The sequence below is a fragment of the Eschscholzia californica genome, unplaced genomic scaffold (genome assembly GCF_041429995.1).
Source record: "Eschscholzia californica isolate CP2 unplaced genomic scaffold, dmEscCali1.0.p SCAF_2, whole genome shotgun sequence".
NCBI lineage: Eukaryota > Viridiplantae > Streptophyta > Magnoliopsida > Ranunculales > Papaveraceae > Eschscholzia > Eschscholzia californica.
Genome location: NW_028238309.1, coordinates 38,544,121 through 38,570,172, shown reverse-complemented (window position 1 = coordinate 38,570,172; position 26,052 = coordinate 38,544,121). Strand labels below are relative to the sequence as shown.

Genomic DNA, 26,052 nt, shown 5'->3' with positions numbered 1-26,052 from the left:
ACTAATAGTCAGATCTGGCGATGATGTTGCCATTGATGGAGTGGTAAATGCAACTACTTTTGTTTTGTCTCTCTCTCTCTCTCTCTCTCTCTCTCTCTCTCTCTCTCTCTCTCTCTCTAGATGTTAGTCGGAGCTAGATCAATGCTGGCAAGGGTTTCGAACAAGATCACCCTCGCCAAAACCAGTTATGATTCACAAAACCTTCACGTGGTGGTGATGGTGCGTTGTGGTGTGCTTGTAATCGGTGTTGTGTGGTCTCTTTTTTGTGGTATGTGGTGGTGGCGGTAGTGTTAAGTTTGTGGCCATCCAACTCAAAACCAATTGGCAATGAGTGGAGAGGACCTTGGCCTTATATTCTTGGTTACTAGAATCCCATTGTCCAATGTGAGACTATTCTCACACGCCCCCTCACGTGTAGGGTTCTTTGACCCTAACACGTGTATTTCTTCGGGCGACGTGGAGCACGTGTGGCTTTTTACCTATCACGTGTGGGCCTAGCTCTGATACCATGTTAAGTTTGTGGCCATCCAACTCAAAACCAATTGGCAATGAGTGGAGAGGACCTTGGCCTTATATTCTTGGTTACTAGAATCCCATTGTCCAATGTGGGACTATTCTCACAGGTAGTGTGCTGGTGTTCTGGTGGCGGTGGTGTACTGGTGTGTGGTGGCGGTGGCGGTGGTGTACTGGTGTTGTGGTGGCGGTGATGTACTGGTGGTGGTCGTGTACTGGTGTTGTGGTGGTGGTTGTGGTATACTGGTGATGTGGAGTGGTAACTGCAACTACTTTTGTTATTTGTAGCAAAATAAATTTTAGTCTCCATATTTTAATCTCACATCGCTAGTGATGAAGGAAAAAGTGATTGAAGTTTCGTATGAAAGAGTTGAGAGATAGATCAATCTTGTTTGGGCTATGTTTAAGAGATTTGTTTGAGTGAAATCTTAATGAGTATCTTTTATAGACAATCAAACAAAAAAATAAACATTACGCCCGAGTCCGATACCGAGATTGCCCGGAAATTAAGGCGAGTTCGGACGGACAACGAACAACCAAACTTTGTAAGTGTTTGCCCGATTTGTCCCGATGTCCCATGGAAAAATTGAGAATTTGTAGTTTCAAAGTGAGAATTGGAAACTGCAAAGAAAGTTAACTACCCATCCCGTCCGTTTCCCACCCATAGGCCCCATAGGCCCCATCTACAACAACGAAAGTTAGTTTTGACTGGCTGCTCCTCCTCTCTACCTTTTTCTTTTTTTTTTTTGCAATCTTTCTCTTTACCTACTAACTCTATTTACAACTATAACTAAACTATATGCTAAAACATTTTCAATAGGAAATTATAGTAGTGTTTGTTTGTTCTCTCACTTAGATAAAAATCTAAATTAACTAAATGAAACTTTTTGAATGTCTATGTATTTATTCGTGATCATTGATTTGTCTAAATGACTAATTATTAATGATTGTAGTTTCGATTGAATCGGACAATTTAGATTTAGCTAATGAAAATAAAAAATAAAACATACCTCAATTAAATGAATTGAATTTGTTGTATTTATTTAGAAAATAAAATGAAACATAAAGGAACTTGATTATGATTAAAGTGAGAATGGGTGAGTATTATGATGTTGCCTGTGGGGAATTGCCAGCCAGACAGCCAGCCAGACAGCAGTATTGGCTAGTCCACTTCTTCTTCTTCATCATCATCTTCTTCTCTAGATGTGAAAGTTCCCACTTCTAATTATGTTCTTCTTTTTTGTTATTTGACTTATCCCACAGGAGTCTGTGTTCAAGAATTGGAGAATTTGTTTGTAAGCAAATAATAAGAGAGACAAAGCAACTGATATGTATACTCTCAGCTGGGAAAACAGAATCTAGGGATTTCCTTCCTTCCTTTCCTCACTGAAAGCTCCCTCATTCGAATCGTCGTAGAAGGTATGATCCATGACCTTCACTTTCTGTCGTAACAAAAGTGGTTGAAATCCGTATGCTTTTGTTGTTTTTCTTTCATTCATAACCATGAGTCCATGACCTTGATAGGTACTACATATATATATATGAATAAACTATCATAGATTATGACCACTAATTAAACATATTAGATTCAGAGTGAGGTAGGTTCCTTTTGGCTAACGTCGTACCATCATGAAAACTATACGTACATAGAATTACTAAAGAGTTCAAACTGTATTTTTAAGAAATCTTATTCCCTTAGATTTGATCTTCATCAAACTCGTAATAAAAAATTGACGGCCAGACTTATCTCCCAAGTAACTGACTTGGTTTAATATATGAGATTTTGTTTATTTTCACTGACCTGTTTTCTCTTTTGTGCTTATCATCTTCTTAATTCTGAAGAGTATGATCCCTCCCTTATCAATAATTTGCTCCTTTTGGATGTGGATGTTTTGTGTTTCATACCAACAATTCTTGTGGCAAATGTGAAGCAATTGAAAATCACTACTTAAGATTATATGTTATAGGGTTTCTGATGTAGATTGTTGCGGAAGCGTAAAAGTTGTTGGTATTTGAGTAGAATAAGCAGAGAAGAGTAGGAGATAAAAGATATTCGATTGATTTAACATTAGTTGTAACAGTTTAAATAGGAAATCAAATAACTAGAAGTAAACCCACTAAACTGACTTTATGGAGAAAACTCAGCAACTACTCCTAAAGACTAGGACAACTACTTGACTAAGTCTACATGCTTAACTGAAACTGAAATATCTAAATCTAAAGTAATCAAAATAATAGATAATTAAATGTCACTATGGACAACAAATCCTGAAGCAATACTCAACACTCCTCCTTGCTTTAGGAATTGCAAACCCCTATCTTCTTCCTTATAAGCTCGAACTTGCCAAGTGGAAGTGGCTTTGTAAACAAATCTGCCAGTTGCTCTTCAGACTTGCAGTAAATCAATGTTGCTTCTCCATTTTTCTGAACTTCTCTCAAGAAGTAAAGTTTGATGTTGAAGTGTTTAGTCTTTCCATGAAAGACTGGATTGTGAGAGATTGCGATTGCTGCTTGATTGTCAACAAAGATTTCGATGTCATCCTTTTGCTCAACATGTAAATCCGATAGAATTTTTCTTAACCATAAAACTTGGTTTACCGCAGCTGTTGCTGCAATAAACTCCGCCTCTGCAGTAGATTGTGCTACAATCTCTTGTTTCTTTGAGCACCATGAGAAAACTCCCGATCCTAGACTGAAACAGTACCCTGAAGTGCTCTTCATGTCATCTACAGATCCAGCCCAATCACTATCTGAGAATCCACATAACTTGAAATTTTGACACTTCTCAAACTTTATACCAAAATTAATAGTACCTTTGATATACCGAAGTATTCTCTTTGCTGCTCTTAAATGAATATCACTGGCGCAATGCATGAATCGAGACAAGATACTTACAGCAAAAAGAATATCAGGTCTTGTTGCAGTGAGATACATCAAACAACCAATCAGACTTCTAAACTCTACTTCATCAACTTTATCAGTACCATCTTCTTTAGTCAGCTTCTCTTTGTGATACATTGGTGTGTTTGTGGCCTTACAGTCTTCCATTTGAAATTTCTTAAGTATCTCCTTTGCATATTTCTTTTGGCAAATGAATACTTCATCTTGACTTTGCTTTACTTCCATTCCAAGAAAGTAAGTCATAAGTCCAAGATCTGTCATCTCAAAAACATGCATCATTTCTTGTTTAAACTCTTCAACCAACAATGCACTATTTCCTGTTACCAAAACATCATCAACATAAAGAGACACTATGAGAACACCACTATCCTTCTGTTTGACATAAAGAGTTGCCTCAGATAAGCTTTTTTTGAAGCCTAAGCTTTGCAAATGATCGTCTATCCTGCTGTACCAGGTTCTAGGCGCTTGCTTTAGGCCATAAAGAGCCTTTTTGAGTAGGTACACCTTATCCTCTTCACCGTGAACTACAAATCCACCTGGTTGCTCCACATATATTTCTTCTTTCAAAACACCATTTAAAAAGGCTGATTTGACATCTAACTGGAACACTTTCCAGTTCTTTTGTGCAGCTATAGATAGCAATAATCTGATTGTATCTAATCTAGCAACAGGAGAAAATGTGTCTGAATAATCAACTCCAAAGATTTGAGCATACCCCTTTACAACCAATCTGGCCTTGTATTTGTTGATCGAGTTATCAGCATTGAGTTTTGTTCTGTACACCCACTTTACTCCAATGACTTTTCTGTCTTCAGGTCTGTTAACTAATTCCCATGTTTTGTTCTTCTCTATCATTGACATTTCCTCCTCTATTGCTTTCTTCCACTTTGGGTCTTTTAGAGCTTCTTCATGTCTAACAGGTTCATATATTGCCACATTACATCTTTGATAAATATCTGAAAGTAATCGTGTGCCTCTTACTGGAGGATCATCTTCTCGCTCATTCATCCATTCATTTGTTTTATCTTCTTTAGAGAAGTTGTCTTCTAGAGTTGGTGGGATTCCACTTGGTTTTTGTAATTTCTTCCAGTCCCACTCCTCGTCTTCATTGAAGTGTACATCTCTAGTGATAGACATTTTTTCTGTTTGTGGATGATAAACTTTGTAGGCTTTAGAAAGTAAACTATAACCTACAAATATGCCTGGAGTCGCCTTTTTGTCAAGTTTGTCACGCTTAACCTGTGGAACATGAGCAAAGCAGACACACCCAAAAACCTTAAGAAAGCTTAGTGAAGGTTTATGCCCATACCAAACCTCAAATGGAGTTTTATCTTCCAAAGCTTTGGTTGGAAGTCGATTCTGAAGAAAGACTGCTGTGTTTGCTGCTTCTGCCCAAAATGTTTTAGGCAAATTCTTTTCATGTAGCATACATCTTGCCATCTCCATTATGTATCTGTTTCTTCTTTCGCTAACTCCATTTTGCTCTGGTGTATAAGGAGCCGTAAGTTGATGTTCAATGCCATTTTCTTCACAGAACAAGTTAAAAGTCGATGATGTGTACTCTTTTCCATTATCAGATCTTAACGCTTGAATGCTGCAACCACTTTGATTCTCCACCACTTTCTTAAAGTTCCAGAAAACTCCAGCCACTTCTGACTTGTATTTCAAGAAAAAAATCCAACACATTCTTGTGAAATCATCAATAAAAATAACATAGTAGACACTACCTTGTAGTGATGGTGTTCTTTGAGGTCCTGCCACATCAGTGTGAATCAATTGCAGCTTTTTAGAAGCTCTGGAAGTTGATATAGGAAATGGCATCCTACTTTGTTTACCATATTGACATGCATGACAGTTTGGTAGCTTATCAATGAGAACAGGTAAACCTCTTATCGAGTCATTTTCCTTCATTTTTAACATTCGTTGAAGATGACAATGCCCGAGCCTCTTGTGCCAAATTTCAGTGATGCTTACTTCTGTAGTATAAGCTATGTGTTCCTCCTCTGTTGGGTCGAATGAAAAGCTTTTACCTTTCATTTTAGTTCGTAAAATCTCATGGCCAGCACCATCATCAATGTAACAACAACGATCTTCGAAGGATACTTTGAATCCTTTTTCTAGTAGTTGGCCTACACTCAACAAATTTTGGTCAATGTCAGGTACATAAAGAACTTCTGAAATTGTCTTTGTACCTGAGCTGGTTGTGATTGCAATGGTTCCTTTTCCTTTTGCGGAAATAAAACCACCATTTCCTATTCGGACCTTTGTGATTTCAGTAGGCTTCAAATCTCTGAAAAGAGTTTTATCATGAGTCATGTGGTTTGTACAACCACTATCAATTAGCCAACTCTCTGATGAGATCCTAGCCGAGAAACAGGTAGCTACAAACATATGATCTTCCTCATTTGGTTCAGCAACTTGAGCATCTACTTCTTGCATAGAAGAGCTTTTCTTGCAAATCACAGCTTCATGTCCAAGCTGATTGCACTTGTTGCATTTTGCATCGGGTCTCCTCCAACACTTGAATGGTGGGTGACCTTGTTTGCCACAATGTTGACAAGGTGGATAGTTCTTTTTAAAGTTTCTACCCTTGCCCTGAGTAGGGTTCTCGCTGCTTGACTCCTGATTTTTCTTGAAAAATTTCTTCTTGTTTTTTTCAACATTATAATGTTTGGCCTGCAAGGCTCCTTCAGCCACACGTTCTTGTCTCATAAGTCTTCGTTGCTCTTGAGCCTGCAAAGCATTTATCAACTCGGCCAAGGTAATTTTGGATAGGTCCTTTGTGTTTTCCAAGGTGGTAATAGATGCTTCATATCTTTCAGGCACAGTTACAAGGATTTTTTCTACAAGTCTACTATCTGTAAACTCAGTGCCAAGTAACCTTACCTTGTTGACAATGCCGAGCAACCTATCTGAGTACTCTTTGATTGTCTCCGAATCTTTCATCTTTTGCAACTCGAACTCCCGTATTAAATTGAGTACTTGCATGCCTCGTATCCTCTCATCTCCTGCATATTCTTCCTCCAAATAATCCCAAATTTCTTGGGCTGATTTGAGAGACATAATTCTGGTGAAAATTGTTTTTGAAACTGCAGCGAAGAGGGTTGCTTTTGCCTTCGACTTCCTGATTTTTCTTTCTTTGTGACTTTTAATTTGGGCCATGGTAGGATTTGTTGGCAGCGGAGTAACTTCGTAATCCTCTTCCACAGCTTCCCAAAGATCTAAAGCCTCCAAATAGGTCTCCATTCTTACTGCCCAAAGCTGGTAGTCTTCTCCATCAAAGACAGGAGGAGCCATTTGAGAAAAACTTTCTTGAGTTTCCATTTCACAGATCCCTTAAGAATAAAGCTCTGGTACCAATTGTTGGTATTTGAGTAGAATAAGCAGAGAAGAGTAGGAGATAAAAGATATTCGATTGATTTAACATTAGTTGTAACAGTTTAAATAGGAAATCAAATAACTAGAAGTAAACCCACTAAACTGACTTTATGGAGAAAACTCAGCAACTACTCCTAAAGACTAGGACAACTACTTGACTAAGTCTACATGCTTAACTGAAACTGAAATATCTAAATCTAAAGTAATCAAAATAATAGATAATTAAATGTCACTATGGACAACAAATCCTGAAGCAATACTCAACAAAAGTAATGGAATCCACCATTATTATTGAACTAAACTAATGAAATAAAGCTGATGAAATAACGATAAAAGCGATAAAACGATAAACTTGATTAACAATAAACGATAAACTTGATTAATAATAAACTTGGTTGATAATATTCTCTGATCTGGTTAACAAAGACAGACTGGACTTCTCTTATATAGAGATTGTACTTTCCTAGATAGACTCAAATAAGGAAATAAGATAACTACTAATAATACTTTCCTTGATTGCTAAGACTCATAATTATGGAAACCCTAAATACTTAATTATAGAAACTACGCTAATGTAGCTTCTTGACCGTGAGGCCCACTATCACCATGGCCGTGAGGCCCAATAGGAAGATGGTCTCCATCATACTCCCCCGCTGCGGAACAACTTGCCCCCAAGTTGATGTTGTCATAAAGCGGATCGTCCAAGTAATGAGGATATATATCAGCGATGTTGAAGGTAACTTCGGCGACGAGTTTGAAAGCAATCCTTAGTTCCCACTTTTCACGAAAATTGCCGAAAATCCGAAGAAGAAAAATATTGACAATATCACCAATTATAATGTGAAACATATATTGCCAAGATACTCGCAAAAGCAATACCAACGTAGATACGTCTAGTAAATTGTGACATCGCCCGTCGTCTTTTAGTTTGACGAAAGAGGTCACATATACAACCTGTCTTGTTCTTGGAAAAACAATGGATGGCCATGAAGATTGGTTTGTATGATTCTTTGAAGTTGAAAGCCATGAAGAAATCAATAGAGGAGAAATTATTTTATGATTCGACACAACTAATTCGTCTCCCGGAATCATATATGGATCAAACAACTTATTCGAGCTTGTGTTAGTCAGTTGAATTTCTTCTTCTTGATTTGTCTCATCGAAATTTTCTTCCTCCATTATTGAAAAACTAGGATTTTTTTTATCAAAAACCTCTCCTTCAATAATATTAACCATGGTAGTCGAAGGAATTTCGGATAATAATTTGTTCGATTGGATTTGAGATTCTATAAAAGATAAGTATTCATGTAAAGGGAGAAAAGCATATCGAAAAATACTTTTCACTTTATTCCAATCATCTACGAACGATTTTCCTTCATTAACGAGTCTCCATTGCATCTCGTTGTATTTTTCATACACTCTTGTAGACAAGTGTTGTTCAAGAATAAAAACCTTATCTTCATCACGAACCTCTTGGTTTATAAACCAATCTTCCATCTGTTGAATCCAAAAATCTATATGATATTGATACTCAAACATAGGAATTTTGGAATCGACATTAATTTTGTTTTGATCTTTTCGATCAACATAGAGTTGTTGTGCATCTCTTAAAGGATCCCAACCTAAACGCGGAAGATTATTCCAACATTCAAGATGAGAAGTATTTAAAAAAAAATTATCTGTTCCCAGATTCTTAAAGCTCTGATACCAGCTGATGTAGATTGTTGCGGAAGCGTAAAAGTAATGGAATCCACCATTATTATTGAACTAAACCAATGAAATAAAGCTGATGAAATAACGATAAAAGCGATAAAACGATAAACTTGATTAACAATAAACGATAAACTTGATTAATAATAAACTTGGTTGATAATATTCTCTGATCTGGTTAACAAAGACAGACTGGACTTCTCTTATATAGAGATTGTACTTTCCTAGATAGACTCAAATAAGGAAATAAGATAACTACTAATAATACTTTCCTTGGTTGCTAAGACTCATAATTATGGAAACCCTAAATACTTAATTATAGAAACTACGCTAATGTAGCTTCTTGACCGTGAGGCCCACTATCACCATGGCCGTGAGGCCCAATAGGAAGATGGTCTCCATCAGTTTCAATTGAAATTTTCGTTTAGTTGGATGTATTAGTTTATGTATGAAGTTCTCTCCGCTGATACGAACATTTCTAACTTCTTCAGCTTCATAATCCACTGTGTGTTAAAGTGGGACTACAACGCCGCCAAATGATCAACTCAAAAGCTTACAGTTAAATGATAAGCCAGCCTCGGCAAAGACGGTTGAACTTTCTTAGTATCTAAAGACGAATCTATTACTATTGTGTTGTCAGGAGAAGCTTTTGAGTGTACTGTATTCAATACTTCGGAATGGATAGTAAGTCCAATATTCTGATGCAAAAGTACGAAATAGGGAGATTATTAGGCAAAGGCACCTTTGCTAAGGTTTACTATGCAAGGAACCTCATATCTGGTCAGGCAGTGGCAATAAAGATAATTGACAAAGAAAAGATCTCCAAGATTGGGCTGATTGAGCAGATCAAACGAGAGATTTCTGTAATGAAGCTCGTTAGACACCCAAACATTTTGCAGCTTTACGAGGTAATGGCTACAAAAACAAAAATTTATTTTGCCATTGAATATGCTAAAGGTGGTGAACTTTTTAATAAGGTAGCCAAAGGTAGGTTGAAGGAAGATGTCGCACGGAGATACTTTCTACAATTGACTAGCGCTGTTGATTTTTGCCATAGTAGAGGTGTTTACCACCGGGACCTAAAACCTGAAAACTTGCTATTAGATGAAAATGAAAATCTCAAGGTTTCAGATTTCGGGTTGAGTGCACTTGCAGAATCTAAGCGTCAAGATGGGTTACTCCACACTACTTGTGGGACTCCTGCATATGTTGCTCCTGAAGTGATCAGTCGAAAAGGTTATGATGGAGTTAAAGCTGACATTTGGTCATGCGGGGTGATCTTATACGTTCTCTTGGCTGGTTTTCTTCCTTTTCATGATTCAAATCTAATGGAGATGTACAGGAAGATAAGGAAAGGAGAGTTTAGATGTCCTAATTGGTTTTCGTCGGAGGTATGCAGGCTTCTCCCAAAGATCTTAGATCCGAACCCGGGTACTAGGATCTCTATTCCAAAGATCATGGAAAGTTCTTGGATCAAAAAGGGATTTAAAACCAACTTAGAAAAGACAGACCGAGAAATCGAGAAACCGACAGTTCTTGATGCAGGTGCAACATCTAGTCCTAGTGGAAGCAGTAATAGTTCCTCTGCTGAAACGGAACGAGAGATTGCAAAACCAACTGACATGAATGCATTTGATATTATATCTCTTTCGACAGGGTTTGACTTGTCTGGTATGTTTGTGAAAAATGATGACAAGAGAGAAGAAAGATTCATGTCAAGGCAGCCTGCCTCAACCATTATCTCTAAGATACAGGAAGTCGCTAGATACGCGAGGTTGAAAGTGAAGAAGAAAGATGGGGGACTACTGAAACTTGAGGGGACGAAGGAGGGGAGGAAGGGAGTTTTGTCCATTGATGCAGAGATATTTGAGGTAGCTGAGTGTTGTTATTTGGTGGAGATGAAGAAGTGCAATGGTGATACTTTAGAGTATCAAAACATTTTGAAAAAGGATATTAGACCAGCACTCAAGGACATCATTTGGGCTTCTTATGGTGATCAACAACAGCAACAAAAAGAAGAAAAAGAACAAAAATAATAGCAGCAGCAGCAAGAATAACAAGTAAAAGAAAAGAAGCAACCAACTCGTCAATTTGGCCAACAACAACAGTATTGGAAAAAGTATTTGCAGCAACAGCAACAACAAGAATACCGTGATGAAACACAACAACCGCATGAAAAAGAAACGGAGCAATGTATATGTTACGTGTCTACTTTTTTCGTGCATTATTTTACAAATTCATTAACTTAAAGTGTCCGTTTAACTTGCATTTGATATATAAATTGTCATCTGCAGCGATATAAGATTACTAACTTTAAATTTTTGATATCCACACTTTCTCCTCTTTGTAAGAAAAATGTGGTATTAATCCCTGTCAAAATACATATTTATATAATATATGTATACAATTATTTAAGGAGATGTCCTTTGATCAAGTTGACAATACAATCAAGTAGTCGGCAAGGATTCAATGATGAAGATCATCAAATTTAGTTGTTTTAGGGATAGTAGTGTTTCGATAGAAACCTACTACGATCGTCGAGCCGAATGGTTAACTCGCGACTAAAGGCAATGGGATCCAACAACAGGTTACACACAAATGGGCATACAACTAAATCACTAGACTTGAGTAGAAAGGCGAGGTGTGAGTCTCAACCAAAGTGGCTGAGAGCTCAAGTCTCAAGCTAAGGTAGCAAGAAAACCAGGTCCGCCTTGAAGTCGGAACAAACTGACGGGATAGGGATGTAGTAAGGCCCAACTAAACTACGAGGTAGTATCCATCAGTGGCCGGACCAAGGCCTGGTACATGCTTGTCCAAGGCGCGACACAAAGGAGCATCAGGCCGAGACACGACCAGCATAGTCCTTGGACACGCCCAACCTGACAAGATACAGGCCCGGTATGCAGAGAAATATTCTGCCCGGACGGGAGACCTAGTCCATGTGGGACTAGATCTCCCACAGCATCTTTTGTTTGCTGCTCTCTCCAGTCTGCTTATACCTTTGGGTCTAGGTTTTAAATATAGCCTAAAACTAAAGGTTATTCAGTGAAGAAAAAGGAGAGAAAAAGGAGAGAAAAAGAGAGAAAACCTTGGGAGTTTTAGGTTTTTCTCTTAATATCAATTGAGAACCTTAAACCTAGAGTTCTGTATGAATGAAAAGTAAGGTATTGGTGTTCATCTTTTATAAAGTCTAAAGACACCGTTAGCTCAAATAGATTTGGAGTTCTTCGTCATTCTAGCCAACATCTGGTGACGTTGGTGATGATTAAGTATTGTGTTTGTGTGTCTGAAGCAGAGGAACTACAATTGGAGCTCTAGTATCTTCATATTGAGTATCAAACTTAATAAGGTATAACAACAAACCTCTTGTAAATTCATATCAAACTTATGCATGTGATCCTAATTAGTAGAGCTAGTGCTAGACATTAGATATATGAACTTTCTCTTAGAGTACTAGGTGGGTGAAAGAACTCAATAGATACGGTAAAACAGGATGGTTGTATGTCGATTCCTTGTATTACATTTATACTAGTAGGGTTTACAACTAAACGGAAACTTTACATAATAATAGATACACATAAAGGAAAGACTTGATATACAAGAAATGCAAGAATATCTCAAAGGATATTCCCAAGATCCTTACTTGGGTGGGACTATAACCGAGTCCCACCGGTTCACTGTTATTACCCTCCTGCAAATTGAACGTCGGACTGGACCGGAGATTCAATTTAGGACAAAGATCCAAGAAACGCCAATGAGAAAGACTTTTGGTGAGAATGTCCAACCGATCCTGTGACGGAAGAAACTTGATAAGAAGAGAACCATCTGCCACCTTTTCTCTAACAAAGTGGTAATCCAGCGTAATGTGCTTACATTTGCCATGAAATACCGGGTTTGTAGTCATCTGAATCACACTCTTTTTGTCACAAAAAATTTGAGCACGTGAAGTTACTGAGATACCAAGTTTCATGAGAACAAAACCTATCCATGTCAAGTCAGCAATCGTAGCAGCAACAACTCGGTATTCAGCTTCAAAGCTCGAGCGGGAAACTATGGTTGCTTCTTCACACTCCAAGCAATTAAATTTGAGCCCAGAAAAATAGAATAACCTGTAGTGGAGCGACGAGTGTTAGGGCACCCAGCCCAATCGCCATCAAAGTACGCCAAAAGAGAAGTACTGGAAGAATCCTTATAAATCTGTAAACCGAGATGAATAGTGCCCTTGAGATAACGAAGAATTCGTTTGACCGCCTAAAAGTGGTCCTGAGTCGGGGCATGCACAAAATGACATGCCATGTTAACGGAGAATGCAAGATCTGGTCTGGTTAACGTGATATACTAAAGATAACCAACAATCTTACGGTATAAGGCGGGATCAGTGAAGGGAGCCTCACTTGCAGTAAGATAGCAGCCGGAAGACAGAGGAGTCGGTGATGGTTTGACCCCATTCATATTGAGAAACTTAAGAATATCCAGCGCATACTTAGACTGTGTAAGTAAAAGACCCTTCTCATTCGAAGTTGTCTCAATACCCAAAAAATAATACAAAGAACCCAAATTCTTCATATCAAATTCTGAGTTTAAAGCAGATATAATATCGGAGATGACAAAAGAATTCCCACCTGTAAGTGTAATGTCATCGACGTACAAAAGTAAGTAAGCCAATCCAGCAACGGTAGATAGAATAAACAGAGATGTATCGGACTTACTCCTCTTAAAACCAAGACGAGTGAGATAAGTGCTGAAATGGTCGTACCAAGCACAAGGTGCCTACTTGAGTCCATACAGAGCGCCTTAAGGTGAGAAACATACTCTGGCCAGGTCGGGTCAATGAAACCAGGCGACTGAGCAATATAAACCTCCTCATGTAATTCCCCGTGAAGAAATGCATTTTTCACATCCAACTTAAACATAGGCCAACTGTTGGAAATTGCTAGTGAAAAGATTATACGTATGGTAGTGGGCTTAACAGTAGGGCTCAAAGTTTCATCGAAGTCAAGTCCCAATTTTTTAGTAAAACCCTGTCCCACAAAACGAGCCTTATATCAATCAATAGTACTGTCAGATTTTATTTTCGTCGTATAAATCCATTTACATCCAACCACATTCATAGAGGCGTGCGAGGCACAAGTGTCCAAGTGGTTAGAAACACCACTGTCCGCATACCAGGTTAGGTCTCGAGGATCAGTGACTTGAATTGTAGTTAAGGCTGCGGTAACATCTTCAGAGGTTGTTTGCTCCGCACAGGGGCTTCACTAGAAAGCGGACGACGAGCAACATTAGCATGGCAAGAGGAGTCTCTTTGTGGGCGGCCAATTAAATCATAACATCGGTTGGCAGTATAACCATTACATCCACACCATTGGCAAAGATATGTAGGTCCTACGAGTTTGGATCGGACCCAATACTGACACGTAGACTTGTCTCGGATTTTGAGGGTGGTTAGAAGTCCGAGATGTTTGAGAGTAATAAGCACCTTCTATGACTGGTTGAGAAAATCGAAACGACACCCGAAGTGCTTCTGGTGACTGAAGCATAGGGAGAAGTTCCTTGAAGGTCGGGAGACAACTCTTAGATAATATAGATTCGGCTAGAGAGGCATAGTCGGGTCCCAACCATTTGAGAAAATAAAAAACCTTCTTCGGGTCTGATAAAGGTTCTCCTGTAGCTGTAAGAGATTCAGGATGTGTACGAAAGGTGCGAGAGAAGTTGGTAATAGAGGCATTACTTTTTCGTAGATTTTGAATTTCTTCTTGAAGCTGCAGAGAACGAGTAACACTGGGATTGGAACAAGTCTGAACCAAGTGAGACTAGACCTCGGCTACATTTGTAATGCCCATTCAGTCATGCATTTTAAATAGTTACTCGCCTTAGTCTGATGATGGTTCGTTTGAGATAAATCTTACCATTTCACAAAGGTTCAACGTTTGAAGAGAAGAGACGGGTTTTCACCTGAAGCTTTTAGGGTAACAATTGAAGAGAAGAGACGGTTAAAGAGAAACGTAACTCTTCTTGATAGAGGGTGTGACGATTCGATTTAATAGAGCGACCTGGATTGAAGAGATTTTAGGGTTTTGAGTGTTAGGAACATTCGGTTTTTAGAGAGAGAAAGTGAAATAAAGTTTCTGGTTTTTGGAAGAGAGAGAAGGTGAAAAGATATTTTCTGATTTTGAAAACAAAATTCTCTGAGTTCTTAATTTTTCACGTCCGACCTCACGAATTTTGGGTGGGACTTGAGGTAAAATTTGGATGGAAGTTGTTTCATCTATAAGAGGTAATAGGCTCCAAATGAGAAAAGGACTAAAATATCTTTTTCTAAAAAGATAAGACCCTATTCCCTTTTTGGATTTTATTTTGGGCCTAAAACCCATGGACCCTTTTTTTTATACCGTATGTAAGCTAATATTATTTCAAATATGTATAAGCTAAAGGGAGGTAGACATCTGGCTAAAGAGGAAATGAATCTGCGAGCTCAACAGAGAAAAAATTGTCCCTGCAGTTGAGAGATCTTATACTCTTCCTTTAGATACTGGCTTAGGTGCTGTTTGATTTTTTAAAATTTCAGACTTGAAATCTGAATTAGGTCTCTTTTCAGATTTAAGCTGTTTGTTTTTCTTTTGGGTTAATTCCGTTTTGGCCCCCGATTTGTGACCAACTGGCCGTTTTGGCCCCGAATTGTGTCCGGCAGTTCGTTTTGGCCCCAAAAAATTCCTAAATGGCCCCAAATTTTTTCAACCTCCCAATTTTACCCCCATGACATTTCTGTAATTATCTTTTTTTTCTTTTTCTTTGTCCACCTCATCTAACAATCACCACATCACTTTGTCCACCTCACCCTTCTTCTCCAGCGAAAGGTTGCCGGCCGGAATAAAAAATTCCGGCCGGCCACCTTTACCAAAAAAAAAAAAAAAATTTCTTCATCTTCTTCATTTCTCTCTCTTCTTCATCTCCTTCTTTCTCTCTCTTCTTCATCTCCTTCTTTATCTCTCTTCTTCTTCTTTATCTCTCTTCTTCCTCTTTCTTTACCTTTCTTTCTCTCTAACCCCTCTCTCTCTCTCTCTAGTTTCAAATCAGATCGGGATCTGGTTGTTGCAACCAGATCGGGATCTGGTTGTTGCAACCAGATCCCGGTCTGGTTTGAAACCAGATCCCGATCTAGTTTCAAATCAGATCGGGATCTGGTTGTAGCAACCAGATCCCGGTCTGGTTTGAAACCAGACCGAGTCTGGTTCTCCGGCGAAGGGGCTCCGCCCCTTCGCCGGAGTTATATTTAGAGAGAGAGAGAGGTAAAGAAAGAGGAAGAAGAGATAAAGAAGAAGAAGAGAGAGAAAGAAGGAGATGAAGAAGAGAGAGAAAGAAGGAGATGAAGAAGAGAGAGAAATGAAGAAGATGAAGAATTTTTTATTTATTTTTTTTGGTAAAGGTGGCCGGCCGGAATTTTTTTATTCCGGCCGGCAACTTTTCGTCGGAGAAGAAGGGTGAGGTGGACAGAGTGATGTATCAATTGTTAGATGAGGTGGACAAAGAAAAAGAAAAAAAAATAATTACAGAAATGCCATGGGGGTAGAATTGGGAAGTTGAAAAAATTTGGGGCCATTTAGGAATTTTTTGGGGCCAAAACGAACTGCCGGACACAATTAGGGGCCAAAATGGCCAGTTGGTCACAAATCGGGGGCTAAAACGGAATTAACCCTTTTCTTTTTTAACCAAATCTGAAAATTTGGCTGAATGACCTACAAATCTGAATAGGCTGAATAAAACCTATTTTTTTCAGACTTCAAAAGAAGTCTGAAACGGAAGGACGGTATCTAAAAATTGGTGAATGACGATTATACCCTCTAAAACAAAAGTACTCTTCATCTTCTTGCTTTTCACCACCGCCACCAGCGACAACACAGTGACACACCACCACCGACAACACTACCACCATCACCACTCTCTCACTCACTTGCCGGAAAGTCTTTCTTTGAACCCTCGCCGGATCCGGCAAGGAGTTCTCTGTCGAAACAATGCTTCAATCTGAGATATTAGAGTGATGAAATCGAAGTTCTCATGCGAAGTAGTAAATGATCACTCGACCAAGAGCTCATACTAGATACTTTCAGTCGACCAAGTGTTTGAGGTGTTCTAGGGTTTCCTTTCAAAAAAAAGAAAAGAAATTCAGAGTGCAAAAAAGTTTGGGTCTTCAAATCCCTAATCTTAACCAAAATACAGAGCTCCCACCAGATGCATTAGTTTTCCCACATGAGATTGACCAGCTTCCTTGCTATTTGGGTCTTCAAATCCCTAATCCAATCCAAAATCTCATTTCCCCCATTCAATTTTCTACATCTATCTCCATTATTAACAGTAGAATGAAACCCAGTATTTGTAGTCAGGTTTATCTCAGTTTTCTCGAATTTCTTCTTTCATGGAGTTCAATGGAGACTGATGAAATCGTTCAGTCGACAAACTGCTCGTACAGACAGACATGGGAGAGGAGGAAAGAGAGAATTAGATAGAGAGGGACCAAAAATAGACCTCATTCACTTGCAAGGGTATAAATGTCAAAATAAAAATTCAGACATAGTAATTCAGAATAAAAAAACAAACATACAACTTTTATAACAATTCAGCTAATTCAGATTCAGCAAATTCAGTTCAGCAAATTCAGATTCAGACACAAAAACAAAAAAAACAAACAACACCTTAGTCTTAAAAGTAAATATTTTATTTATTTTGTTCCTACTATTTCTAGAACCATTATTTCAATATTTATTTTGGATAGGTGAAGGTTATCATTTTATAACACAAAATAAACATTGTTCTCTCTCTCTATATATATAACATGTTTATAATAGTACTAAATTTTTTCTTTTAACTTCAATAAAAAAAAAAAACTAGTACTATGTTAATAGATGGTTATACTCTTTATGTATCTCACTCGGATAATTATGTCTTTAACATAATACCAAAGGGCAAAGATCAAATGATTCTAACCCTACATGCTTCTAGCATTGTCGTTTAGGACATATTGTCCTGAAACGCATGCGGAAGCTTCAAAATGAAGGACTTTTGTCCCCTTTGCTCATCCTTCCTTCTTCTCCTTTTTTGTTAGTGGTGGTTCTTATGTTACAATGGCTTAATTTGGAGTTCTGAGAAAGTAGTTTTCAAATACTCTATTAAATTTCATAAAGGTAAATTTTTTATCTCTCATTGTTGGTAAAGATAGTGATGGTGGTGTGCAAGGGAGGAAAAAGATAAATGGTGGCACTTCCAGCAGGCCACCTTTGCCGACGAGACAATGATACAGGTAGAAGAGAGAATGAAGAGATAAAAGAATTCAAAAAAATTATAAAAAGATAACTTTCAGTCTTCCAAAAAGTATAAATATGACTTTCCATTGCAAACAATTGAGGGTTTTAGGGGAAACTAGTCATAAAGTAATGGCCAAACAACAAATACCCCAACCGTTAAAGAAACAGGAAAGGACACATGAAGAGTATACAAACATTCCGAGGAGCCAAGGGGTTCACCGAGTTGTTTAGGATTAACCCTACTCCATTGTTGAGTTAATAATTGATGTATTATATATTAAACGAACCCAAGGAGTACGTCCTAACTCCTAAGATAAACAAAATCAATCAGCTGAGATCCTGTCTGTTGAATAGAAATTAGGCAGTAGTCAAAAACACATCCATGTTGTATTTTTGTAATTGTCTATGCCCTGAATTATATCCAATTTAGTCATTCGTTCTTGGAGATAGAAGAGTAATACAAACTCGTACCTCCATTTCTATAGTTAGGACGATATCATCAACAAATATGACATGGCTTCCTCCTACCACCTATGTGTGTGTAAATCTCTCTGCCTCCTGTTTTCTTGGACATAACCATCTTCCTTCCTTCTTTAATCATGAATCTCTAATCTCCCCAACATTTCTATCCCTTCCTCCATCTGCAGTTCCGTGTGCCACGTCCTGCTGGAGCTTGGCTAGGTGTGCTTGGCGACGCCCTAAATTGAATGCAGTGACTATCCACAACAAACATATCTACAATCCCCCACAAACAAATACATAAAATGGACTCTGTTACTAATATGTAACAGGAAAAAGTCAGGTTTATGAAATGCTAAACCACATGGAATGCAGATACTCTGTAACATATTAAAATGCAACTAGATTGATTTTAACTCCACTAGAGAAACTGGCTGGCATTGAAATCACTACTTGCTCAAATTTCATACAATAAGGAAAATCAGTGGGTGTTTATGCATACGTACCGGCAATGCGTAGAGAGGAACGGTCGAAATTTTTCTATTAAGAAAGCTGAACAACAGCTTGTACATCCCTGCAGCTGTAGCGTCTCCCAGCCTTTGAACTATTACATCGATGCACACCTAATGAAGCACAATATTTGCTTTAATAATCTAAAGATAAAACCTGTCAGCATCCTCGGTACAAGACTGACCAAAAGGGTTTTACCTTTGCTTTGTACTTTTCATTCTGTGAGACAACAGTAAACAGGAGTTCCCGTCCAGGTCTAGTTAAAACATATTGAACCACCTATAGAACAGTTAGAAAGGACAATCAACATTCATTTGATGGTGTTTCATCATTGAACCGTCACCAAGAACCCAATTCAACATTTACATACTAAAGAATTGAATGAAGGAAAGGGAAACAAAAATAGTCAAGCTTCAGGGAAGCAATATATATATATAGATGAGTGTAACCCAAGGTATTAGATTTCGACGTTATCAAGAAGAAACAGCCAAAATCTTCCAGATCCTATTTTTTTTTCCAACTATCAGCAGACTGATAAACTTCCAGATTCTGTTGCCAACGAGAGGAAATGTAACATAAGATGTTTTTGTGATTTTTGTGATGGATTTGGAAACTATTCATTTTTGACAAAGATGGTAATCCAGACAAATATTTAAAACAATCGGCAAACATAAAAGTTTCAGCTGATGTATTTCTATCTCATCAAATAGAATGAACTACTTTTGTTCATTGAATACTTGAATTTGAATCAATTCTTATGGGGCATATTGCTATTTATTTTGATAGTAAATAAATATAATGGCATGACAACCTTACATCTTTATACAAGTGTAGAACAAACATGTTGTCCATTTTCATTTATACATATGAATGCATGATGACTATTAGAGCTTGGTAACATGCTTCCTTTTATTGTTCGCTAACAATTTGACAAAAAATTTCATAACATTTCCATCATTTAACACAATTAACATGAATTTGTATTGTTTACTTTCCATACTAAAACCACCCCAAAATTAATGAACTCCGATGTCTGAACTTAATAGTTCTACTAGACAAACCTTTCGCAGTGTCTCAGAGACCGCCACAACAACCCAGGTCGGTGATACAGCAATGGCAACCATATTTGAAAAAGCAACAAATGGAGAGGCACAAATAGCAGCGGTAACCCCAGCGAACGTAAGAATACGACCCTGTTTAGTTCAAACATAGAGAGTTTAGATATAATGGGGTATTTGGTTCAAACTGAATGGTAAACCATTCTCAGGCAAGAGTTATCTAAAGAAAATTCCAAAAGAATATTATATGACAGGATATTATCTTACTGTTACAGTAAGTTGCCCAGCAAGAATAAAAATGGCAGTGAAGCTATTGATTTGAGCGAACAACTTTCTTCTGCCAACTGGGCTTGCAACAGTCATGGCAATTACTGTTACTTTCTGCCATTGAGAAAAAAGAGTAAGACTTGAAACTTAAACTTAAACTTTCACTATCACCTTAGAGAATTAAACTGATCAAATAATCTATACAAAATACAAGTGAAACAAGGCCATCAGAAATCTAAGCAACAGGTAACAAAAATTTTCATGATTTCTTCTTCCCTCGGGTAATTCGAGGATTTAAAACATCTCATGTAACAACCTGAAACCCTCTATAATGAGTTGACGGAAAAACCCACTATACCTGAAAATAAAAGAAGGAAGAGACAACTGCCCCAATCCATAAGAATAGTGACAAGTAGAGAAGATAAGTTGATGATAATATTAGTTGTATGCCCTCTAATATGACCCAAAGCTGAGGCTTTGTCACAGAGGTAGACTTTGGGGAATATCCATCATGACTGACTCTCGTTCGTTCATCGGAATCGACAAGTTCACTACGATCAGCTTCTCTGGAAATCAAAAGACAATTGATCAAGAGAAGAAAGTAAATCATACTAATTCTAATCAATTTTCATCAATTAAGATTTAAGAATAAGAAAGGCTGGAGAAGATAAATGTCACATATCACAGTTCCCAAGAGCATGAAGAATTCTACTTTAGTGCGAGCCTTACAAAATTTGATGTAAGCTTAAATTGCATTTTTCTAATGTACAACATATATGTAGATTTATGTTCTTTACTTCAAGTCATGTTTTGTTTGTAGAAAACATAACCCTTCAAACTTTACATGTAGGTTACTAGTCCTTTGCAAGAAGGCGCAACATAAGATCGACTGAAATAAGTGATTTGACGACCAATTTGCAGCTAATTAATACAAATAAAATCATCCCACTCTTGAAACTTGTGGCGGCTCAAAAGATCCAGTGATACAGGAAAAGAAGTTCCGGCCATTTATAACATCACAAATACTTAACATCAATGTTTTAGAAAACATTTTCCTGCCTCAAGGCGGTTTGCTCCGAAAAAGCGAATCGCCGCCTTGAGGTGTATACCTCGATGCGTAAAGGCGTACACTAATTTTCTCAAAAAAATAAAATGTATAAAGATAATATAATAGTCTTCTCACTTTGCCATAATAATATATACTTCACTGTTTAAGAAACAAGAAATATAAAATGTTGTTACTTCTTATGTTGCATAAACTCAAACAATGCTTGCAAGATTTTTTTTTGATGTAGCTGCACACGCCTCGAGGCGAAAACAAACCACCTCGACTTGACTCTTGAGGCGCGCATTGAGGTGTATGCATCTACTGAATTTTAAAACATTTCTTAACATTGATGCATGAAGGAAATTTATACCAATAAGTTCATACTTCAATAGTGTCTTACAGACTAAAAGTACTTGTTAACATGTCACGATGATACATTGGAGTGAACTGACCCCTCTTAGTGGATCTTCAACAAAACACATAGCATTTGAGAGAGGAATCAACTAATAAACGCGTAAATGATTAAGTGTCCAATGAATGCCTTCATCTGTTATCCCTGAGGAAGTCTCTCATATTAAATATACAGAGAAAATCAAATAATCCAACAGACCTAATGAGATGGAGCTCTTCAGAGCCCTGGGATATATCTTGATTTATGCCTTTCGATGAATGAGCAGCAAGTTCCATTAAGATAGCAGCAACGATGAGTAAAACTGAAAAGAACCATTGACGTATAATGATATGGATTTGCTATAGAACCAACTTCTAACTAGGGAGAAAAGGGAAGACGTACATGGTCCAAGGCGAGCCATTCCCGCAGCAAACAGTGAGCCGAAAAGCTGGCCGAGTGTAGCACCAGCACCAATGAAACCAAATAATCTTGAACCTGACTGAATATCAGATAAACTTAAGAGCTTTCAATTCAATAAAAATGGGTCCCTTAAAGTGGAACGGTATGCAAACCTCATTGTCCATCACATCAATCACTCTAGCCCATGTCGATGAAATTGTAATAAGATTAAGCAGTGCAACCTTCAGAAACAAAAGAAACTGTCTGATCAGCATATCAACTGTACTAAAGAGACTCATCAATGTAATTTGAAAATTAAAAAAAATGAACTCTTAAGTGCTTGATTACCAAGAATTATAGCAGTCATACCCAAAGAAAGAACCCAATTCTAACAGAAATGTACATCCACCCGTGATTACTCCATCCTGCAGAAAGAGCAGGGCCACCTTCATTAACATCAATGCTCTTATCCTCTTCCAAATGGGAAACAGGGACCTGGAAATGAGTTCCAGATCAGTACATTGAAAGAAATAGAACCCAAAATTGTCAACCAAAGAAATATAAAAACATAACTATTAACTCTGAGAAGTTCCAAGTTACTGTACTAACCTTTAAACTAGACAATGAGCTTCCAGCGGAGGAAAAATGCCATAGAATGAAGAAAACAACAAGGGACACACTGAAAAACCTGTGTATCAAAACCAAAGCCTGAAATTTCAAAAAGCACTTATCACACAACGAAACGAGCGTGAATGTCAGAATCACAAACTGCACGAGAATTGACACATTGTAGTCATCAAATTGAGATGACCCTTTTATGCATGTATGATTAACTACTGAACTAGCTAATCAATAGCCACGAAAAGAGAAGATAATCAGTTCTAACCCAACATAAGTAACTTGAGAGTTGAGAGAGACAAAGTCATGACACTCCTAAGCACATATTCGGCAAAAGTATCAAATTTCAAATCAATCTATATAACAAATGACATAGGTTTTGGTGCCATGTCATAACTTTCATTTATAAATCTGGGGCGTCCAATTCTTTTTTGTAAATCACGACCCTTCTTTTTAACGGGTTTTCAAAGGATAAAGGTGGAAAAGTGAGAATAACTACCCACTCCCTATAAACTCCCTAACTATTTTTCTCTCTTTCCTCTTTTCTCCCTTCAAACGACTACTAAATATAATCTCTCTTATTATTTTTAATATATTTTTATTACTTCAATATTTGTATAACATAATATTCGATAATTTTGTATAACATAATATAGAAATTTCCGTGCCCCACAGGCACGGGCTATACCCTAGTAAGATAACAAAATGTAAAGAAACGTATGATAATTTTCAAGGAAACTCGAGTAATGCTTTAAGCAATATCATTTTTTTTATCCTAAATGCTACTCTTTGGCATTGCTTAATCTTTCATAATGACTCAGTTAGGTCAACATTTGAAGATGGGCATACCTTTCCTTTAGAAAGATTAGGCAATGAAAAGATGAGGGTTGAAAGGGGTGCAGCAACCAAGGTGAGAAGTAAGGAACCCATGAAAAGGCCAGGAAGGTTATTTAGACCTAAAGACATAGCACCTTCGTCACGTAACGGGAGAACAACAAAGTATGCACTCAAAATCTGCAAATGGAAAACCAGTAACATAAAATTAGGTATAAAGATTAGAGATGGATTGCAGAATCATATTCCTTCTTTAGTTCCTAGACTAGCTTATATCTTCTAATCAAGGTTAAAATGCCTAACAATAATGATGCTAGAACAATCAATAAAATTCTAGAGAGAGAGAGAGAGAGAGAGAGAGAGAGAGAGCTTACGAAGAAGAAACAGCATGATGAGTGAAGCAAGGAAGAGATCTCGTGAGGATGAACTGAGACGATCGATGATACGATCGCTTCCACCCGTAACCGATCTAACATTTTGACTTTTCTTCCTTCGCCGATCTGCCACCACCAAGAAGAATTACTACCGGAGAAACTCGAATGGTCACGAAGTAGGAACAGAGCGGCTAAAGGCGTCCTCAGTTATTGCTCTCCGCGCCCACTAGCTAGAGTCAATTTCCGTTGACTCCTGACTGAAGGTGGTATAAAAAAGGGATTTTTGAGTGAGAGGCCCAAAAAATGAAGGGTAAATAAGCATTACCCCCAACCCAAACAAAAATGAGAACCCAGCCCAAATTGTCAGGATGGCTCACACTTTTCTGGTTTTTATTTTATTTATCCTTCTTTTACCCCTTCACGAAAAATTTTCGTATTTTCTGACAATCTGACGGATGACAGCGAAGCAATTAATTCCCCGTACATGACGTAATGTCAGAGACATTCAGATATTTCGAAAATTCAAAAATGACGCCATTTTTTGACGAAATTTCAGGCAATTTTTTTGGATCCCGCCCATTATATTTTGTTTCGACTCCTTCTTTCTTCTTATTTATACATCCAAAAATCTTCTTAACCATTCTTATTTTGTTTCACATTTTATCTTCTTCATCTCTTTCAAGCTCTAAGAACATAAATTTTATGTTCTTTCTCTCTCTAAAAGTTTTATGTTCTTATTTTTGGATGTTCATCATTCTTATTTTGTTTCACATTTTATCTTCTTCATCTCTTTCGATCTCTAGAAACATCAAAGTTTTGTCTTTCTCTCTCTAAAAGTTTTATGTTCTTATTTTTCTTCTTCATCATTCTTATTTGTTTCACATTTTATCTTCTTCATCTCTAAAAAGATCAAAGTACATAACCAAATGACCAGTGCACAGAACTATTCCCGGTACAGAAGAAAATTCTCAGTTCAAAAGTATCCAGTGTTGAACCAAATGGCCAGTACACGGAACAATTCCCGGTGCACAAGAAAATTCCCAGTACAAAAATGTCTAGTACACAACCAAATGACTTGTACACAGAACAATTCCCTGTACACAAGAAAATTCCCAGAACAGAACTGTCTAGTACATAACCAAATGGCCAGCACACAAAACAATTCCCGATCCACAAGAAAATTCCCAGTACAAAAATGTGTAGTACATATCCAAAAAATGGTCAGTACTCTAAATAATTCCCGGTACACAAGAAAATTTCCTTGTATAAATTTAAGAAAACTACCAAAAATGAAGAAATTTGTTGAGATTGGAAAGAGATAAGGAATAAATCTGGAAAAAAGAACGAAATTTGTTGAGATTGGAGAGAGAAATTTAAAAAGATTGGAGAGAGAAATTTGTGTGGGAGAAAATAAAAAAAGAAATAAGAAATAAATCTGGAAAAAAGAACGAAAATGGCAAGTTGGTAAATTTTGTAATGCCAATTCTGTAAATTCGTGGACAGTACAAGGTTTATTGTCAGGTGCGTCAGACTATTTTTAAAAAAATTTCGCATTTTTCGGGAATTTTTCGGTGGCAATTTTGTAAATTTATGGAAAGTGCACAGTATGATGGGAGGCGTGTCGGATTATTTCTCAGAAATTTTCGAGTTTCCCGGGAATTTTTTGATGACCGTTTCGTAAATAAAAAATAAGGGTGTTTCGAAAATTCCACCCCGCCTCCTGACCATTGGACCTGCCCCTTATTTTTTTCCTGCAGTGGACCTGCTTGTTGTTTTGGGTCAAGGATTGGGCTTTTTGCCCAACCCCTCATAAAAAAAGGTTATTTTCCAAATGGCCCCCAACTTTGTGACCAGCTTCCTGCCTAGCCCCCTACTTTAACAAATATTCCCATATGGCCCCCTTTTTCCGTTATCTTTAACTGTCCGTTACTCTCACTCGTCCACCTCATTTCCTCTCTCTGCCAAGTCACTTCAAACGCCACATCATCATCTTCTCCGGCACGGGTCGCCGGACGGCCAAATTCCGACCGGCTATCTTTAAACATAAAAAAAAAAGATTCCCTCTCTCTCTCTCTAAAAAGAAAATAATAATTTCCCTTTCTCTCTCTAGATCTGGTTCACCATGAAGCATATCTAGGTCTGATTCTAACAGACCTTCAAAGGTCTGTTAGAATGAAGGTCTAATTCGTGTCTTTTTATCTTTTTCTTCCTATATTTCTATTTTTATCCCTTATATTTCGTGTCTTTTTATCTTCGGTCCTTTATTTTTATCTTCACCATCTCCTTTCTTCTCTTT

At 37.6% G+C, this 26,052-nt stretch overlaps 2 protein-coding genes across 3 annotated transcripts; one reads left to right on the top strand and one right to left on the bottom strand.

Annotated features, from left to right (window-relative positions):
* Positions 1-589: 589 nt before the first annotated feature.
* LOC147557757 (CBL-interacting protein kinase 18-like) lies at positions 590-10,922 on the top strand. Of its 2 annotated transcripts, none has more exons than XM_086659361.1 (2): positions 590-1,932; positions 8,994-10,922. In XM_086659361.1, the coding sequence occupies exon 2, from the start codon at positions 9,180-9,182 to the stop codon at positions 10,536-10,538; it is 1,359 nt and encodes a 452-aa protein (XP_086515487.1). In that variant the 5' UTR covers positions 590-1,932; positions 8,994-9,179; the 3' UTR covers positions 10,539-10,922. The 2 variants fall into 2 exon arrangements, with proteins under 2 accessions (XP_086515487.1, XP_086515488.1); XM_086659362.1 differs by having other exon boundaries at positions 1,368-2,481; positions 8,908-10,922.
* A 6,934-nt stretch (positions 10,923-17,856) lies between these two features.
* On the bottom strand, positions 17,857-24,001 carry LOC147557756 (TLC ATP/ADP transporter). The gene is made up of 13 exons (XM_086659360.1): positions 23,757-24,001; positions 23,398-23,562; positions 22,540-22,638; positions 22,300-22,425; positions 22,104-22,172; positions 21,934-22,030; positions 21,751-21,853; positions 20,451-20,658; positions 20,093-20,206; positions 19,829-19,960; positions 18,966-19,046; positions 18,764-18,880; positions 17,857-18,533 (listed from the first exon to the last, which is right to left on the bottom strand). The coding sequence occupies exons 1-13, from the start codon at positions 23,856-23,858 to the stop codon at positions 18,396-18,398; spliced, it is 1,551 nt and encodes a 516-aa protein (XP_086515486.1). The 5' UTR covers positions 23,859-24,001; the 3' UTR covers positions 17,857-18,395.
* Between the last annotated feature and the right edge of the window lie 2,051 nt (positions 24,002-26,052).

What these genes read in the sequence shown, in the direction of transcription:
- LOC147557757 (XM_086659361.1), top strand. Translation starts at nt 9,180, where the DNA reads ATGGATAGTAAGTCCAATATTCTGATGCAAAAGTACGAAATAGGGAGA.
- LOC147557756 (XM_086659360.1), bottom strand. Translation starts at nt 23,858, where the DNA reads ATGTTAGATCGGTTACGGGTGGAAGCGATCGTATCATCGATCGTCTCA. An exon ending in CTAATCTTTCTAAAGGAAAG is followed by an intron (nt 22,639 to 23,397) that starts GTATGCCCATCT and finishes TTGAAATTTCAG; the next exon opens with GCTTTGGTTTTGATACACAG. An exon ending in CTTCCTTCTTTTATTTTCAG is followed by an intron (nt 20,207 to 20,450) that starts GTATAGTGGGTT and finishes TCTCAATGGCAG; the next exon opens with AAAGTAACAGTAATTGCCAT.